This window comes from Lonchura striata, chromosome 1 (assembly GCF_046129695.1).
Source record: "Lonchura striata isolate bLonStr1 chromosome 1, bLonStr1.mat, whole genome shotgun sequence".
NCBI classification, from domain to species: domain Eukaryota; kingdom Metazoa; phylum Chordata; class Aves; order Passeriformes; family Estrildidae; genus Lonchura; species Lonchura striata.
This window is the reverse complement of record NC_134603.1, coordinates 107,414,576-107,434,380: the sequence shown is the minus strand read 5'-3', so window position 1 is coordinate 107,434,380 and position 19,805 is coordinate 107,414,576. Positions and strand designations below refer to the sequence as shown.

The 19,805-nt window shown below is 36.9% G+C and overlaps 1 protein-coding gene across 2 annotated transcripts in view; it reads right to left on the bottom strand.

The window, feature by feature from the left end:
* CNTNAP2 (contactin associated protein 2) overlaps positions 1-19,805 on the bottom strand; it is a 1,054,227-nt gene that overhangs the window by 62,298 nt on the left and 972,124 nt on the right. For both annotated transcript variants that reach the window (XM_031503926.2, XM_077786381.1), the window contains 3 exons: positions 16,614-16,859; positions 15,001-15,134; positions 2,386-2,479 (listed from right to left, as the gene is read on the bottom strand). In XM_031503926.2, the coding sequence (XP_031359786.2) occupies positions 2,386-2,479; positions 15,001-15,134; positions 16,614-16,859 (474 nt within the window). The remainder of the gene's footprint in view (positions 1-2,385; positions 2,480-15,000; positions 15,135-16,613; positions 16,860-19,805) is intronic.

The window sequence follows — 19,805 nt, the reverse complement described above, 5'->3', positions numbered from 1 at the left end:
CACACTCATGTTAAATAGGATTTTTCATTTGTTGTGTCTTTCAGCTTTATTTTACACCTCAAATCATAATCCATTCCATGTGGGTAAGAATTCTATACTAAATGCCTGTACCTCCAGTTTTCCAAATGACTACAATGATTTAATATTAGTATTTTTCAAGCCAGTTGAAAAAAAAATGCATTTTTAAAACAGAATTTTAAGGAAACAGAAAGCGTCTCAACTTAAAAGAAGAAAAGTTCTCCCTGATTTCAACTCAAACATTTTGCTGTTGTTCTGATATGACCATCCTGCTTTACAGAAAATATTCTGAGCAGTTACAAAGCAACATTTTATTAATCAGCCATACTGTTGCAACACCAACGTCATTGTCAAACCTAGAGCAGAGAGAGGTGTTGCATTGTGGTAGGTGTTGTACAAGGGATCATTTCTGATGGGGAGCAGATGAACCCTCTATCACAGCAAGCACAGCTGGTGCAGAAGCCACTGTTCCTATGCAAATAACACTAATAAAAATGGAAATAAGACAGACAGAAGACCCGTTTCCTAGTAAGATTGTTCCAGAGTGCTCTTCAAAAACCCATCTGTCTTTAAAAATAGGGCCTTGCATTCATTTTTGCTGACAAATAAGAATTGCATTGTATGGGAACAACAGAAACTGAATGTAAGTGATGCCAGAGCAGCAGTGAAATGAGAAGCTACTCCCATATTGCCCATTTGGAAAATGTAATTGCATATGGGCACAAATTGCAACTTGATCTATGTATCCAGATCTCCTGCTGGTTCTAATCCCTCTAGACCACTAAAATATGCCTAGTCAGCGTGAGGTGACAGATAGAGGCTTTAAAGATACTGAATTCTATGTCTACTTTGCCCTTCAAACTGCTGATTTTGGGTTACCCTTTTAACTGAGCTCTCCCCTCATTCAACATGACTCAAAGCTGCGCCATAAAGTTCATCAACAGACATGGTCAGTTGCACAGCCATTTGACACCAGGAACTCCATCTCTTTGTAGTGAAGTTCAATATTTCTTTGGTAGAAAGCATAAAAAGGGTTTTATTTTTTGTTTTCTTGTTTGTTTCTTTAGTAGTGATACATTTTTCTGCTTAATAAAATGCCTTATCTGCAAAGACAGCAACAAGCAGAGACGAAGAAGCAAAAAAAAAAAAAAAAAAAAAATTTCCCAAATGGAATATGATGGGACTAATATAATGCTATGCTATTAAAAAAATTAAGTCAGACCATCAGCTCCAGTCCAGCAGCCCAAATTAAATGCAGTAAGGTACCCAGATTCCAGAGACTGACCAAAATCAGACTGCATCATCTTTTTTACCATCAACAGAACTGACTTGGAAAGTACTAGAAAATAGTTCATGACTCTTCTGATAGCCAGTTATTTTAAAGGATTTTAATTTCCCATTCATTGGAAATCCTATACGTTAAATTTTAAAAACAAAATAAATGAAAAAACGTATCTACAAAACATCCCATTAGTTGTGTGGTTAATTTCTTTACTACTTCCAAACACAGGGCAAAAGGTTCACAGATTAATGCCTTAACAATTTAACAAATAAAAGTTTGCAATTTTCTGGATTAAGCTCTTCACTGAGTTCAATCAACCATATCTCTGTATAAAACACTTTCAGGAAATAATATTAATTCCCCTTCATCTCTGAAAAGGGTAAAAAGCCCTCCTTACAAACTATAATTGTTGTGAAGAATTGCTTCATGAAATGAGTAACCCTGGAAATTCATGTAAGAAGCCAGTAGCAGGAAAATTAAGCAATGGAATATAGGATGGTCTAAAAGTGAGACCAAGGAACCTCTATTTTCCCTTGAGTTCCTCTGGGGAGCTGGCCAGTGCTGCTGCACTGGAAATAACCATGAAATCTATAAAAGGGATAGAAAATGTCCAGATGGGTGTTGCTGCAGGTGTTATGGACTCCAAAAGACCTTGCTGGTTAGTGGGAGAGAATGGGGGTTTGCCACAGGATGCTCTGGGATAAGAAAGCAATCTGTACAGATTAAAGACATAATAAAAGGTACACAATAACAATATCATTCACAGTGAATGCCAATATTCAAAATAAGTTCAGTATCTCCTGATAGAAGCAGTGGTCTCAGTGATTTCCTTGGATTGCCTTCATCTGACACTGAGAGGGTAATGAAACCTCACAAAGACAACCTTACAAGGGTCTTTTTGCCCATACCTTTTTTTTCCCTATGCATGGCAGAAAATTATTTATTTGTGTGCCCATCAGCCTCTGTGACAGGGTGAACATAACCCCTCCTTCAGGTATAACTCTAGTATCACCATTTGTATTAAGTGTCCAGCAAGCATCCTGCTAAACACACACCATTATCCCAGGTATAAAATGAAATCTTACCTATAACTTTTCCTAGGAATAGTGCCTTTGGGGAATTGAACTGAATGTCAGATGTGGCTGGCAGGCTGTAACTTGTTGGAGGATAATGATCAAGCTGGAGAAAGAGAAAAGAAATTATGAGTATTTTGAACTGATCTGCTTATTACAGTTCTGATCAGTCAGGTCTACTTCACAGAGTTTATGCCATCTCTTGTAACTGTCTAATACACTCTACTTTCATTTTCATAAAGGGAAGACATAGTGTATACCCTTCCTTCCATATCTGCCACAGTTCCCAAGGCCTGGAGAATACTTATACAGAATATATGTTGTTCTATAGAATCACATCAATTTTTACTTATGTGCTTCTCAATTGCTAAATAGAACAACAGTATCAATAATAGAACAACTTTTTCTTTCCATAGAAGTAGATTTCCATTTGGGACCTATGATACTGCTAAAGCTAGATTTACATAGCTGGGAATTTGAGATCAATTCAGGTGTTGGGCAATTTTCTTCTCTCTCAGAAAAGTCATAAATTAATAAGGCATTCTTTTTTTGCACTTCATGCTTATTATTTTCTTGTTGAGAATGTTGTTCAATCTGATTGCGATGATGCCTATTGAAACTGAAACAAATTCAAGAGTAATCAACTTAGCTAAATAGTTTAATCTATAGGAAATGTATATTGTCCCCAATATGGCACAGCAATCATGTTACATTAGCATATTTCCCCTGGCTTTTAGCTATTTAACAGAAAAATGTGAAGAAAGAGAGTAATGAAATGAATTGCCTATGCTTACTAATACTGCTATTAGCATAGTTTAATATAGCTCAGTAGAGTTTTTAGTTCACATTTCATACAGGCAATTGGAATGAATTTTTATCTTTACTGTTGTTATTTATTTTCTCAGATTTACATGTTTATTACATAGGCTTAAAGAGGACAGAGCAGTAATAGTTTATTTTATTCTGCCCTTGCCTTGGCACAAAACACAAAATCATATATGTGATTTAAGACTTTGCAGAGTACAACAGACTGCAAAAGTAATTCTCAGGAAATGGCAACTCTATGAGGCATATGATATTTTCACATATCTTTTTGCCATATTTCTAATTTAAAAATGTAAGTATTGTGAATTATTTTGTTTTAATGATACTGCAAATGCTCAGTTCAGTAGTTAAAAGTAAATGAATGACAGGTATCATAGAACTGAAAGGCTGAATGCCCTGATACCCTGGAATACTGTGAGCTCAGGTAGTTGTAAAGTCTATGGTGTCATGAATCTGCAAAAGCAACCATCTCAAAAAACTATAACAATTGGAGGAGTCTTGTCTTTCTTATAATTCCCCATAAAACCCCAAGAAGAAAACTTTATATACATAGTAGACAGGAAAAACAGTCTCTGCAGATTGCAAGAGAGGTTTAATAAGTCTTAATGTTCAGAAATTATTTTTAATTTATCACAACTAGTACTCACACCGATTATTTTGAGATAAATACATGGAAAAAAAATAGTTCCATCTTCTTACTCAGAAAATAATGAGCTTCGGTTAGTTTGTTCAAAGTATTGTGAACAGTTTTTCTCAGGTTTTTAATAAAGAGCAGAAATGCATATTTTACCTGAAATTAGAGTTATATAACTTCATATTGAAAGGAGTTATTTTGGAAAGAGTGTAGTCAAGTGAATACAAAGACTTAAAATAGCAAACAGATCCCAACCTCAACCACCTCAAGCCCTACTAAATAGAGACTCCACTTGAGTGCTTGCTATTGGTTTTCCTGATGGAAGGGAAATGTCCCAGCATCCAACATTGCAAGTGCCAGACCCATTTTCAGGGGGAGCTGTAGGCATATCAAGTAAAAAATATTCTCTTGATATTTCAGGAAAAAATAGGAATGGCTTAGGTCTCTCATTGTATTTACCCTTAAGTTTATTAAATTAGAAGTATAGACTTTAGAGAGGTTTATCAGGTAAAAATTGGTGAAAACTAATCAACAAAACACTGATTTGTTGATCCTCTCCTATGTCAAGAGGTTAACCTCATGTAACTACTTTGCCTGCAGTGGAATTGCATCCAGTACATGCACAGGATTAATTTTCTAGGTTTTCCTTTTATTAATATGACTTAAAATATGCTGAAGTAGCTCTGATAAAATAATTGGGCATGCTACTTACCAACTTACCAGATACCAAGTTACATTGGTATCTGTCAGTATCATCAACATTTGGGTTCTTTCTGGTTCAGAATCAGTCTTGAGCAATTTAAAAATATTTCTTTTTATCGTGATCTGCACTCTAGGCAGTGCTGTTGATCAGATCACCATTAATAAGATAAAATATGAATAAATTAATTAAATATCAATCTATGTCTATAATCAACATATGGATGTATGTTGGATGTCCTAAAGCAGTAGCCATGTACCAAATGTCTGAGTAACAAATTATTAGTAACAAGTAATGAAAAAGTCAGCCCTGCCAAATGTACAGGCTGCCTCTACCTGTGTACATGTGTTGTGTCTGTAGAATAGATATGAAAATGAAAAGTTAATTTAAATGATGAACCATTGTTAACACTTGCATGAACAGTTACAGAATATCAAATCCTGCCAGCTGTGGCATGATAAGACTGCCTTTGTGTTCAGGTAATGCTCAGGATTTGGATTCTTCGCCCATCTTGGAACAGGTTAGCTAGCAGTAACCTCGGCCAGATTTAAAAAAAACCCTAAATCCTTTCAGTGACCACACCTTCCCTTGAGATTTCAGCATAGCAGAGCATTCCATCCCGGCACAGAGGCAAAAGGGATTGCAACAACAGCAATGAAGTGTTACATTGCAGGCTCTAACAGGAACTGACACTTCACTGCTGAGGTTTACTCATTTAAACACATCTATTGTACTGAATAAAAAAACCTGAATCTAGCCACGCAGGTATATTTTTCACATTTCATTGAAGTCAGGGAAAGATATCCCAATGGGTTCAGCTGTGGATTGTTTTAAAGACTGTCTGAAGCTTTGGGTTGCTTTGATTCCTAGCTAAAATAAATCTCTGTTTAAAAGCTGTTGGTACCAAATTTTTAGGGCAAACAATTCTGATCAGTGATAGAGCCAGCTCCTGCTTCTCTGCCATCTCTTGTCAGGGGGCACCTGCATTGCTTTCCACAGCTTTGAGCAATGCCTTTCTCTAATCCTGGCACCTGGAATGAAATGATGAACCACAAGACAGTGGGTCTAGGGAACAGTGGCTGTTTTTATTGCATGTCTTTGTCTTAAACTAGAATTACCTAATTAAAGAAACATTTTTTTTTTTTTTTAAACACTCGTCCTAGGGTTTCTTTAGAGGTCTCTGAGTTAAAGCACCATGCTGAATTATTTCCAAAGCTGCATGTGACTGCCATCCAGTGGGGGCTCCTGTGTAAGCAGCTGGAATGGAGCAGCCAGCAGTCTTTGCATGAGACTAGCCTACCAATCTAATAGAAAACACATAATAAAAAAGGAATTACGGTGTCAAATGATATTTGAATGATAATTTGATTACCTTATTTAATGAAAATTAAATAGAATCTCTGTATACACAGATGTTGATGCTGTGGTTTTGTATTAAATTACTGTTTTAAAATGGTATTTAAGATTTTTCATTACAGCTACTTTTCTTGAAAAACTCAGTAATTTCATTTGAGCTTCATATAAACATACAATGTGGCTTTGAGTGTAACACAGATGAAAGTAGGTGGCAGTTTCTGAGGAACTTGCAGTTTCAACTCTCAAGTCACATCACGCCAGGGCAGACTGCCTTTTTCTGAAGTTGTCTGGATTTAAGCAAAAGTTCAATAAAATGCTATTCCTTTTAAATTACTGTTAACTTAGATAATAAAACTAATCTTGATGGGAGTTCTGAGATTAACAGAGATATCAATCTAAGGGCAAGCAACATGTCTGCATCACCTTAGTAGTCTTGGGAAAATAAAAAGGGATAAACATGAACACATACCTTACATTCACCCTGTGGATATACTTACATCTGAATCATTGTCAACCCAGCCTGTATACTGCTGTAAAGTTAAGGTTTTTCTTCATGCTGGACAAATTTTATAAAAATATTGTCCAAATCAGATGGAATAATAATGCTGTAAAGCCTAATCTCACACCATCTGATGTCAATACAGCTCTGCTGTTGAATTTAGCAATAGCAGGATAAAGAAGGGGGTGTTACCATCATGATCAGTGTAGTGTTTCTCTTCTGCATGATTACCATGATTTATCACTTGTGTTACCAACTTCTATATCCTGAACAAGGGATTTTTGTGCTAAATTCTATAATAATACATAATAAAAATGGTTCCTACTCAAAAATGCTTACAACAAAGCTAGAACAGACTAGGCATGTGACCCCAAGAAAATAAGAAGCTGGTATGCAGGTGTTTAGATGGAGCTCCTTACAAGTATTATAGCAGTGTATGAGAAAGAAGGGAGTTAATTATGAAAATCAAATGGGAGGTATTATGACATTATTTTTATTGGTGTAATATAGATGATTATTCACCTGCTAAAAGGTTAGGAAAAAGCTTACAATTTTTTTAATATGGTGATATTGGATTTTTTTTTTTTTCTCTAGTACAAGAGGAAAGGAGCAGATTGGAGCAGCGACTGTGTAATTGCTTTGGCTGATCATGGCCACTTTTACTGCAGTTCAGCTCCTTCCTCAGTGTGGCACTGGTGCTCCGCTGATGTGATTCTGACAGGTCAGGTCCTTGACCCAGGTTAGTGCAGATCAGATCTGAGCCCGAGCAGGGACAAGCCATGGACTGTAAATGAGGAGTGGATCCAGAGAAACGGGCAGGACCATAAACCCTGCATTTTTACTGCCTTGGACTGTCACAGACTTGCAGCCTCACTGCTCATCTGGAACACAGGAGGAGGCACATACTTCACTGGTGTGATGTAAGGCAAACTAAAGGCTGGCATTTTGCTTTGAGCTCTGCAGATGAAATTTCTATAGAGGTATAGCAAACACTCTTTTAGGAACCACTCCTAAAAATCTGTTCTGCTGGTGTAATGCACCGATTTAACTTTTAGCAGTTGTTTTTTTTTTTTTTTTTTTTTAAATAAAGGTCAATTATGGTATTTCATTATAAAGTGTCTTTTTTTTTTTTTTTTTTTTTTTAGGGATTTATATTAAAAATGTGATTAATGTGATACAGACATGGGAAAAACATAGATACATAGCAGGAAGTTTTTCTGGTTCAAAACTTGAATCCTTTATGTGCAGAAAGCTTGCATATATGCCTGAAAGCTGTCCTTGCTCTGCTAAATAATGACAGGGATAATTTGCCTCCCTCTAAAAAAACACATTTTGGATAAAATTTAAATGGAAATGTAGAAACATAACTCAAAATGTAACTGAAGCACTGATAAAGAAAGGCACACTATTTAGTCTGGCCGTCTTCAATTAAAATGATTCTCTTGTGCTTCTTCCACATATCTGTTGACTTTTTATTGCTCTCTTTAGTAGATGAATTACAATAAATGTTAACAGAAGCAATAGCAAGTCATATAATGCCAAGTCATTAAAATTAAAGAGACCTACCTCAGGTACCTAAAGATGACTTTCACAGGACATTAATTTGTCCAATGTGAACTTCCATACAATGGTAATCACCTATTTCATAGTAGGTTTTGACTTTTTTAGCTTTGTCTTGAACTCTACGATTACTTAATGATTTTTTGTTCTTTTCTTGTTTCTTTAATTTCAATAAAATGATATAAAACCAGCAATCACATAGGCCAAGGAAGGCACACACGCTCTCATCACTGAAAATTCACTATAGAAGAAGGAAATAGTTTCAGCACAGCCAATACAAGTAGCACATTTGTGAGGTGAATAAGCCTGCTGATACACCCTGCAGACCTTTGCCCTGCTCTGAGATGCAGACTCAGGAAATACCAGACTGCATCATTCTCCCTTCTGAATAGCCTTAGCTTAATTTCCAAGGAAAACAGAGGTGTAGGGTGAGTAAGACAGTTCAGTTCTGGGTCTTACCATGATAGGTGGCCTAGACATGGGCAAAGTTTGGGATAAGGCAGCTGAAACATGACTGAGTCCAGCAACATAAGCTCTGCTAAAAAGGATATGAGAAGGATGGATATGTAAAGGAGTTTCTGTCCTATGAAGGGGTTTTACAAAGCAGAAAGTAAAGGGGAATATTCTTCCAAAACCCCTCTAAGTTTAAAACTATATCAGCTGATGCAGAAAGAGTGAAACATTTTAAAATATATATTATTTGTCATCTGCCTCTGCATTTCTGCAGCAGCTACAGGGAAACTACAGGGAGCAATGCTATCCCCAGATGGGGGTGTTTTTCCCACTGTTTTTCCAATAAAAGAGAGATATGATTCCATGTCCTGATGTTCAGAGTGAGGATATTCCACCCACTTAGTTGTTGATGAGTGAAAGGAATTCTGGTTTTTGAAAACCTTTTGTCTGTCTTTCATCAAGCTGGGATTCAACGGGGATGTGCTTCCTTACCTTGGCAGATGCCACTAACCAACTCTACCACTCACAGAAGGGGAGTAGAAGTTGTTAATTTATGAGGTTCCTGTCTACAAATAACTTCTTTCTTTAACTGAAATATTGTGTGTCATGCTGTAAAATAAAGAAATTGAGTAATTTCAGTGACAGTTTAAATAAACAAAACTTCTTGGAGCTCATGGTCATCCTGTGAGCACAAAAGAACAAGTAAAGAAGTTAATAATCAGTGAATTATTTGCTAATTTGTGATTCTGGTACAGACAATTTAAATTCTGTTCTGCTGTTTCTTGCTGTTGTTTACAGACACTTTTCAGTATTGAACACCTGGTCATTTGCAACATCTGTAACATACTTATAGTTGGAGGGAACTTGAATTATGAAAAGATCGGGGTCTGTAATTGTTTATATTTTGGAAACCAGATGTTGCTTAGGGTTATAGGCATGATATACTATGTCAATAAAAGCTTTGTTTTATTTTCAGAAGTTTGTTGATATATATTGATAGCTTCTTATGCTGCTTTGTCACCTATTTGTGGGAAAAAACTCTTATATTTTCAGACCTGAGTAAAATCACTTCCTTGTGACTTCTGATTGAAAAAGAGCTTAGCAGTAATGGGTCAACTAAGTGCTAATACATTAAACATGTAGCTCTAATGTATGGCTATGCTCTAGAAAATGGTCTGAGTTTGCCTTTCTGTAGCAGTAGCATTTTGAGTAATACATTGCCACTACAGAAGGGCAATACATAGTGAAAAAGATGTATCCCCAGGGATTTTAAATAATTCATTTCAGCAGGAAGGCCTTTACTATTAATAGAACAATTTTTTTTCTTTTTCCATTTAAGCAAAACATGTTTGGAAATTTATTAATTATTCTTTTAATACAATAGAATTGCTGGGTATTAGGAAACAAAGCAGAGGGTTAACTGTTGCATTGATGCTGACTATGGTTTACATGTTTTACCTGTGATTAAAGTCCTGGATACTTAAAACATGTTTTATTCATATCAGTGGCTATGGGATTTGTATATACTGTCTGACTGGTTCCTTTCAAATCATGAGCACTGCTTCCCCATTCCCTACCAGTTAAATGTTAGCTAGACCAGCCTTCAGATTAATCTGGTGTCCAGACAATTTACGGCACTACCCAAAGGATGTTGAGGCAGCACAATTCCCAGAAGATGAAGGAAATAAATAAAGATGGCATTTCCACATCATTTTGATGGCATAAAAACCATTACAATTTCTAATCTTAGGGTAAATGTTTTCAAAATGTGACTCAAAAGGGAGAGTTTTCAGAGAAGAGTTAAAAAATTGCTTTAAGTCTCAAAAACTATAGACGGATGAGGGTATACCAAAATAGATCAGTTTATTTAGCATCTTGCAGACAACATGAAAAGATGTTTTAATAAGCATTTCTAAGACAGTGTGAAGGGGAGTGATGCCTGACATTAAACATTTCTTTCATCTATCAAACATAGACACAAAGATCCCAAAGTTAAATGTTGAATTCAAACTCTAAATTAGGTGCAAATTCTTTACAAGAATGGTACTTAGCATTGTAAGACATAGCCAAAGGATATGGTACATTTTCTATCATTTGAAGTCTCTAAAGCTAAATAAAATGTCTTACTACAAAATTTGTTTTACTGCTATCATTATTTTTGGTTAGCTGCAGAAAATAATTTGGTGATTTTTTTATGGCCTCTCTTAAGCTAGAGCTCAAACAGTGATAATTTTCTGTTGAAGCTTCAAAATAGATGAAATATGATACTTGTGATTCTACAGCAACAATAATGATGAGAGATGAAATTATAGCCTCACTGAAGTCCATGAGAAAGTTTCCATTTGCTTTAACGAGAACAAAATTTAATCTACAATGATAAAATCTTTGATATATTAATTGCATTTAAGATGGGGATTATATGCCAAGTGCTTTGCTCCACTTCACCCATTTATTTTATTGCTATTATGTTTACTATTTTATTTTGTAATTCAGATTAGTTTTGAATTAACTCTGTATGATTTACATTTTGAAGCCATCTAGGAGTTTGCAATTGTTATCTCTTTTCAAGTAGTGCAGAGCTCTAAATGGAAATGGACTTGTAAAAAAAAGTCTGTTTCTTCTTGATTTCATTTGGGTAAGGGTCAAACATTTAATTGATCATTTTTCACAAAGATGGGTGCATACTTTTGCTTGCCTCTGGTAAAGTTGGAAAATGGAGATTTTTACAAATACATTTTCTGTATTGTTCACAATCTCAGCTGAGTTCAGGTCATGATTTAGCCATAAAGCTTCATAATTTAGCTGATTTTGAGCAGAGTCAGAAATTAACATTGAGATTATATGGTATTGTTGTGTACAGCTCCTCCACCACAGTTTGACATATTGTCCAGGCCTGAAGGAGAGAACTGTCAGCCATCCTTTGTGTGGCCTTCTGAGATGGGCAGTGGCTGCTGGCAATTGTCCTGAAAGCATACTGAGAGTTTAGGACAGCGTTTCTTCAGTCCTTAAGAAATTGCTCCGGTTTAATCCTTTTCAGGAACAAAGAAGGTGTTAGAAACTGTGACTCACAATCCATTATCAGAAATGGCTTTAAAGCAGGGATGGAGAGCTGGACACCTGTTGAGAATGTATCTGTGAGGAAGCTAACAGGCCCAGCCCGAGTCCTGCTGACTATCAGCTTTATTCTACTAACAATCAAAGCATATAGTATATTTTTTTCCTCTTTCTTTTTTTTTTTTTTTTTTTTGCCTTATATTTTTTCTTTGTAGCAGACTGATCTACCTTTGTGCAACAGAATATAAAAGTCTCTGATCCATATTCCATCCTGATTTTACTCTAGGGGCATGCAAAGAAGCAGAAGGCATGAATCTTGCACTCAGGATGCAACTATCACAGTTCTTTAAGGTACAATTTAAAGCCTGCTGGAGGCAATGGAAGGCCTTTCATTTACTTCAATGGGCTTTGGATCAGAACCTCTGCTAGGGAGCTTTTGTCCTTGGCTTTCTTCAAAGAAGATTTTACTGATGTATGAATAGTGTTAATCACCCATGAACACTTGGTAAAGAGTGAGCTGGTTTTTATGATATGTAAAATACCTTGCTGAAGCATGAAATCTTCTAATGAAGTCAAACAAAGTAAAACTTGCCCTCCATAACCTAAAGCTCAGCTCTTGAAATGTCATTTATTGGAATAATGCATTCCTTATCTTTCAGTCTGAGCTTTTTCTTGCCACAGAAATGGAGCCTTGGAGGTGTGCCATGGTTACTAGTATCTGATATTTTACTAGAGGGGAGGGATAGGAATTATTACTATCAAATGTTAATTTTGTTCCCCTCATGGAAATGAGAAAATAAGCATATCTTTGTCCCTGAGTTTATGTAATTTGCTTTTTCTGACATGTAAATTGACGGTATATCCTTAATCTTATCCTTGAGAAACCACTGGCAACACAGTTGTGAGCTTGTTATTTAATGTAGAACTATTGATTTGTCTGCAGTCAGTGAATGTATAAAACTGAAACATAAAAACTATTTGAAAGAGCCTTTGCTACTACCTTCAGTCTTGACTGCCATGGTATGTTAGGAATAGCGATACAATTATAACAAAAGCAATTCACAATAAATATTTGTTCTTGAATTAATTTTGTTACCTTATGGACATATAGTATTGTGGATATGTTGATTTTAAATCCCAGTTCTGATTTTATGTAAGTAATCAGTGGCCTCCTGTGTGCCAGCATGAGGTGAAGTCTCATAGAGTTCACTAATGAGTGTTTTTTCATATTTATATGTAAGTGAAACTCTTGAGAATCATGATAAAACTCTGATTCACACAGCTCATATGGTACCAATTTATTGCCTGGCTTCAGATTTTTTAAATCTCTCTGGCACTACAGGGTTATTACAGTAAGTTAGAAAGACAGGTACTCTAACTATGAACTTGCTGTTAAGATCTCAAAAATACTGAGTGCTCTTGAATTGAAGCTTTGATGAGAAATAAATCCTTCTTGTGGCACTTTTATGCCCTGTAGAGATGAAGAAGTGTGAGCAAGAGCACCTGGCAAGCAAGCTGTCTTCTTTAAAAGCAAGCAAACCAGCTGCTCATCAGGTTGGAGAAGGATTTAGCAGGAAATAAAAGTCTACTCAAATGTTCATAGCTCAGATCTGCAAGAGAAAACTCATACTTTATGATTTGTCCTCTGCATACTGAGAAAAACTGTATTTATATCTTCTGTATTTTCAAACTGTGAGGAGTTCATTTTCGAACAGGAATAATTTTCGAGTGAACAATCTACTTAGCAGATTCATTTCTGTCCATATAATTTCTCTCATTTACAGAAGGTAAGCAGGTAAATAATAAAATAAAGTTATGGAGGACAAACAAAGTTTGATAGAAATAGTCTCTTTCAGGGTACAGTAGGAATAGGATTTCTGGATTTGCTTTGTATGGGACCCTTCTTTCCCTATTCTTGTATGTGCATCAGATTATCTCATGTAATAAGTCTCAAATGAATCTGCTTTCTGGCTACATAGATCAGTTTTAAGCACATTGAATAAATTAATTTTTTTTTATGCCCGCAGAGCAGCACTAACCAAAATGCTTCTTACTCTTCAAAGTTCTAGACAGGCAGTGGTCTCATAAAACTCTGGGAAAGAATTGTTGCGTATCAAGTCCGGGTGAGGTGGTGCAAGGCTGTGTACATAATTTCCAACTGGGCAAGGTATCTCCTCTGATCCTTTGGAATGTAATTTATGTAGTTTTACAACTACCTAAATCATCCAGCTAGGACTCCATGCCATACTTCCCCAAAATAAAATAATTTAACACCAGAGGGACACCAAACTATAGGTCTTCCTTTATTTCCATCTAGCTGTAGGAGAAACAAATGCAACAGCATGCAAGACAGACACATATATCAATATATATCCCTCCCAACCTCCAAAAGTCTAAAAAGAGTTTGGATGTACCACCTATATATTTTTTTAGGTTTGGAATTTTTTAGGTTGTTTGTTATTGTGAATAATTTTGTGACAATTCTACTTCAATGCATTCAGTGTTATTCTGGGTGCTGAGAGTCCCAGTCAAATGACATTGTAATGCACTGAAAAGTTTCCTTTTGGTACCTTGAAACAACAATTGTCAGGGATTTATTTTAATATTCAGGTAGATAATACTGTGATGACTACCATCCTTCACCATTGGGATTGGTTCCCAAGGAAACGTCCCTTTTTTATATTTCATTTGATATTGGTTTTAGTTTGCTTCTTCTGAACTAACAAATCCAGATTAATGTCTCCCATCCACCTGACTCTCCTGCGAGCAAAACTGTTCTTACACCCTGCTCATAATCTCCATTTTTGCAGATGTGACAACCAGGGAATGGAAAGAGACTTCTGTGGTGACCACAGAGAGGAGGTTGCCTGGATACACTGACTGCTTCTTGCAGCACTCCTCTCAGTTATAAATAGCATTATACTATGTCAATGTTTTGTAAACTGAGATACATGGAAAGGTGAAGTTCCTACCTGTGGTGTACCAAAACCTAAATAAGCCAGATGTGCCTTCAACAATACTCTCTGTCCTAGGCTTATGTCACACAAACACTTGGGCATCTGCTCATCTTTGCAAAACAGCTCTTGCAATTTCACTGGACTGCAGGGCAAATTTAAATTTAAAGACAACCTCATTTGCAGACTCAGGACTTTACAGAATGATATTATTTGCATCAGGTTTCACTACCATTTAAAATGCTGTAGGGTATCCTTCCTGGCTTCCAGCTGCTGCTCCAGAATGGCACAGGTTTATCCTAAGTCCCATGTTATCTATCAGCCCAGATGCCTCTGATGCCCTCGAGCATCTACAGTGACACCTGTATTAGCCCAGCTGTCACCACACTAAAATGAGGATCTCAGAACAACATGAGCTGATGCAACAGAGGCAGTGAATAGCTTTTATTAGCTCCTAGGAGTGTGATCTGCAGGCAGAACCCCATTTAGTGTACTTCTTATTTTCTACATAGCACTGATCTTTTCAGAGGACTGGAGACCCATCAAGAAACAAAATGCTGCAAGAGATGAGTGATGGAAGCAAGCTTCTTACCTGCAGCACGATGTCCCGCCCATTCCGTGTGACATTAACAGTGTGGGGCTGGCCATTGGCCATGTTTCTGTGGTCAATGTCAATGTTGTATGGCTCTTTGGTGCCCCCGAGGTTGTAACGAATTTGCAGATTCCCTAGTGAAAAAGAAAAAATGTGAAAAGCACCCTCAGGTATTTTGATCTTTATTCACCAGCTATTTTCCTGTCTTTATTTTCAAATACAGTTGTTATCATTTCACACTTAATTGCTCTCATAGCCGGTCTCTGCTGTAAGAGAAGAGCTGGTGTTTGAGATTATAAAGTTACTGGGCCAAAACTGCCTCTAGTTTATAACCCACAAGTGTGACAATGACCAGCATTTCCAAACCACAGTGTTTGTAAACACTTCAGACTGCAAACCAAACAAATTGGAGTTATGCCTTGAACAATATGGACAATTGGTACAAAATTGAGCACATCAAGTAACACTTTATTTTTGAGATTATTATACTTGCTGCAGTAAAATTCTACAAAATTATACAAAGCATAACATTTTCTAAAGAATGAACCATTGACATGCATTGAATAAAGGCAAAATTACAACAAATTAGCACTGACACATAATTCACACAAGGGACTTCCTTGCTCTCACATTTAATTGCTGTTGATGAGTGACCGTCTGGACTTCCATGGAAATTTAGTATTGTATTGTGAAATAAAAACCTGAGGTTACGTTGTTGGAAAAGTATAATCAGGAGTGGTTAATTGATATTCATAACATACTGCCAGACAGATTTTTCTTTTCTAAACAAAAGTGAAATGTCTGCTCTTCATAACACATTTAAATATTTGATTAAAAGGAAGAATGTTTGAAAAGGGAAACACAGCCCCCACTCTTGATGAAAACTGGAAATATTCTGGCCCAAAAGAGCAGACTTAGACCTCAATAACTACAGTTTAGTTGTGTGCTGTTGAATTTCTCTCATGCATGTCCTTTCTTTCCCATGAAGGGAAAAAAATGAGTGGCATGTAGAATATTCATATTATCCCATAAAAGAGAACAGTAGTAAAATCATCCTAATTATGGTTTTCATGGGGCACTAAGGCACTATTTGGAATCGAAGTATATTTAGGTCATATAGAGTTTTAATACAGTAGCAGCAAATGGTCCATATCCAACCTTCATCCATCACCAAAATGTTTAGGACATTACATACTATACTACATCCATATTTTAGTCACCTCAGTGAGTATCCAGATTTTCAGAACAGTGCATGACATTTTCTACTGACTACTAGGGACATTGCCAGTTCAGCTATTCACGTGCCTTCATGTCGGCTTGTCCCCACCATAATATTGGCCCATGGCATGGGTCTGACTGTTATAGCAGGTTTTTGGTTTCTTTTGTTTGGTTGTTTTTGTTTTGTGAGGGAGGATTGACTAAAGAAACACCACTGAACTGAACAGTTACATCAGTATCAGATCTAGTAGGAGCAGAATAAAGGATCAGGTTTCTAAGTGCTTTAATGTGACAAGGGTGAAGAGACTTTCTCATTAATTCAGAGCTTCCTCTGAATATCAGCCTGGCATTGTCAATTGTGCCTCCAATGGGGAGACCCCAGAGTAGTTTCTTACCAGTGGGGTTCACGAGGACAGCCAAGAAGTCCGGGGTGTAGGAACTGACGTAAAATAAGACACAAGGGGACTTGGTGGTGCTGAAGCTGAAGCTGAGCTCTTCCTTGCTCAAGCTGAGGTCAGGTACTGTGATCTCAGGATCTGCAGAGCTCAAAAGCGTCCGGCTAACTAAATCCTTCATGCTAGTTCCTGGGGAGTGGAAGTTGTAACGAAGCCACATTCCTTCTTCAAAAAATGCTCCCACATCTTGAACAGAACAGGAAAAAGAGGATGAAAAGAAAAAAAGGTAAATTAAATGTGCTGACACCTTTTGGTTGAAACATATTACTGTGACTTGCTAGAACTAGTCTGTGCATGTTTCTACTGCTGTTTTTTTTAAGCACAATATTTAGGTTAAGAGCCTCACTATTTTTCTATGAGAATGAAAAGAACAATCTCCATTTTATTAGTGACTACTTGGATTCACAAAGCTAAGGAAATATTTCCTTTGGGGCACACAGAAAGCCTATACCTATATCTCATATCAATACCACAGACAAGGATAATTATGATTTAAATGCATTCTTGTTGAAATTTTGTGGTAGATAATGCTTCAAAGAAGGAGATACAAGGAAGAGTGGCTTAAAAGACACAGTAAACAAACAACAAAGAAGGAAAAGGAAAAACAGCAGTTCTGATCACCAAATTTGAATGGATTTGGAAGGACCTCCCAAAGGAATGATGACAATTCCAGCCCCTATAAGGACTGGAGACAATGCTTGTAAGTTATCCACTGCTAGCTCAATCCTTCACAAGACCTCCATAACAAGGATGCCCTTATGGGAAGTAAAGTTAACTAGGGAGTTTGACTCAGCTGGGAAAAAGAGGCAAGAGATACCTGAACTGCAGATCCCAGGAGGTGATACAGTTTTCAAACCAACCTGAGACAAGATGTGGTGTTCTAACACTCCTGACAGAGAATATACCAACTTCTGACAGAATTAATACTTTCAGATGAAAAAGTACTAGTAGTGCTTCCCATAATAATGCAGTCCTGCCTCTTCCTCAACATTAAAATCATAATTCCAGGCTGATGTTCTTGCAGCAATGCTGACTTTGATAACCTCCTACAGGAATTACTGAAAACTGGCCACCACTGGTATCATCTACTCCACTGGTGATCACTTGACTATCTTCCTATGGTAGTCATTCATTTAGAGATGTTGTGGTACTGGATCAGCTGTGCTGCCTGGGACAACATTGTGAAAGGAAATTTTTAAATGATATGTGAACTTGATTAAGAAGGTGTGTTTATGAACATTTCGTAAGCTATTAAATAATGATTAAAAATATTATAATAACATATGAGTACGGTATTCAAACAAGGGCTGTAAGAAATGCTCAAGGCCATAAACAGTCTTTTAAAAAGAAGTCTTTCATTGTCTACTACCTTTCTACATGATGCAAAGTTGCCACAGTTTTGCACAATATTGCCCATCCAAAGAAGAAATTAATTTTTATTCCTTTTAGCATGTAGAGTCTTTACACGATTCTAAGCAAGGGCTTTATCTCAAAACACATATTGGAAGATGCTGATTTTCAAAACTTTACACAGACACAAAGTAAGTCAGGAATGAGCCTGCAGAATTCATTCAGAGTAGCTGACCAGAGAATAATAAAGAGGATAGGTAAAATTATAAAATTATATTGATGTTCCTTTCCAAAATTTTGCTAAATCTAATGCTGGAAAAGCTTTATGTTTTCTTGCTGTTATATAAAAATTTCCCCAAACTCAAAATATCACAGTTGCTGTCACTAAGTGGACATATAAAACATAGAGTCAAGCAGTGGTCCGGAAGTGCTATAAATAATTAGATCCTTCTGATGGATTTATAACTGCAATTTTAGAGGGGAAAGGTTAAATCACCCCGAAAAAGTTATGGGGGAAGCAATTTCATTTAACAATTATATTTTGTAGTAGTCTCAACTTTAGCGCTCCTGGATTAAAAGTGAAGGGCCCTGTCATGAAAAGTCTTCCCAAACTCTTGATGCCCTCTGCTTCCAACAGTGGTGTAAGAAACAAGCATTAACATGCAAAAATCTAAAGCAGTAGCTCCAAGTATTTTCAAGATGGGCCTAAAAATATCCCTGTGACCACTAATTTATTCTTCAGTCCCTGCTTCTGGTTGACACAAACTGCTTCTGGGGCAGATGCCCTATCAATTACGCAGGCAGAGCTGCCGGGTCCTGCCACTGCCACTGCTGGTGGGGATCACAGCCCCTGTGGAGGCTCCACATCCACACTCTGCACACTGATGCACAATTATGTTCACCTCCAGCCTGTTTACTGCTTGTCACGCCTTTCATTTTAGAGGTAATCTTTGGAATTGCCTGATGCTATGCTTGCCCAGGGCCTCACGCTCTGGGGATACTGGGACCTTCAGTCCTGACCTCAGCACTGCTCTGGGGCTGAACTGGAAAGCGTGTGAAGCATTTTTTTCCAGAGCTGTAAATGTTATAAATTGCCGTGTTAAATGTTCATTACTACAAAGAAAGCTTTAAGTAAATGGTGCCCTCTGAAATGGCATTCAGATTATTCTGCAGTTTTGTGAGGTGAATTTGATCATCCTTGTGGGTCCCTTCCAACTCTCAATATGCTGTTCTGTGACTTTTTATTCCAAAAGGGTTTCACAATGGAGCAAAAAATGTTCTGTATGTTTAACTTGATTTGCACTGAGAAAATAATTTTCAATGTAGCTTTATTATTACAGGCATACAGGGTATTGTAATAAACCTTGAAATTCTCCTCACATGCACATCACCTCTTATAAAAGGAAGGATAAGAGGAGGTTCACTTTGGCTTTGTGAGTGTATTGGGCCTTCAATAGGAATATATTTAATTCTCTCAAGTTCCAGCTCATCAAAGAGGTTGATGTGCAAGATTATGCACTTTACTGAAAGAACCTGAAATCCTTGCAGCAGGACTGCAAAGTGCTCAGCAACTCACAGGAGTAGGTTGTTTAAACTATTAGGACATACTAAAAATAGCTTAAACATAATTTTCTTTGTTCTGAATGCAGGTATATGACGTCTTGGAAATGCTGAGGGCAGACCAACAAAAGAGCTACCTACATTTTAGGTCACAAGTGGTGACCTTGGGGTTTACACCTGAGGTCACAAGTGTAGTCTTCCTGAAGTTATCTTAGGAGTATG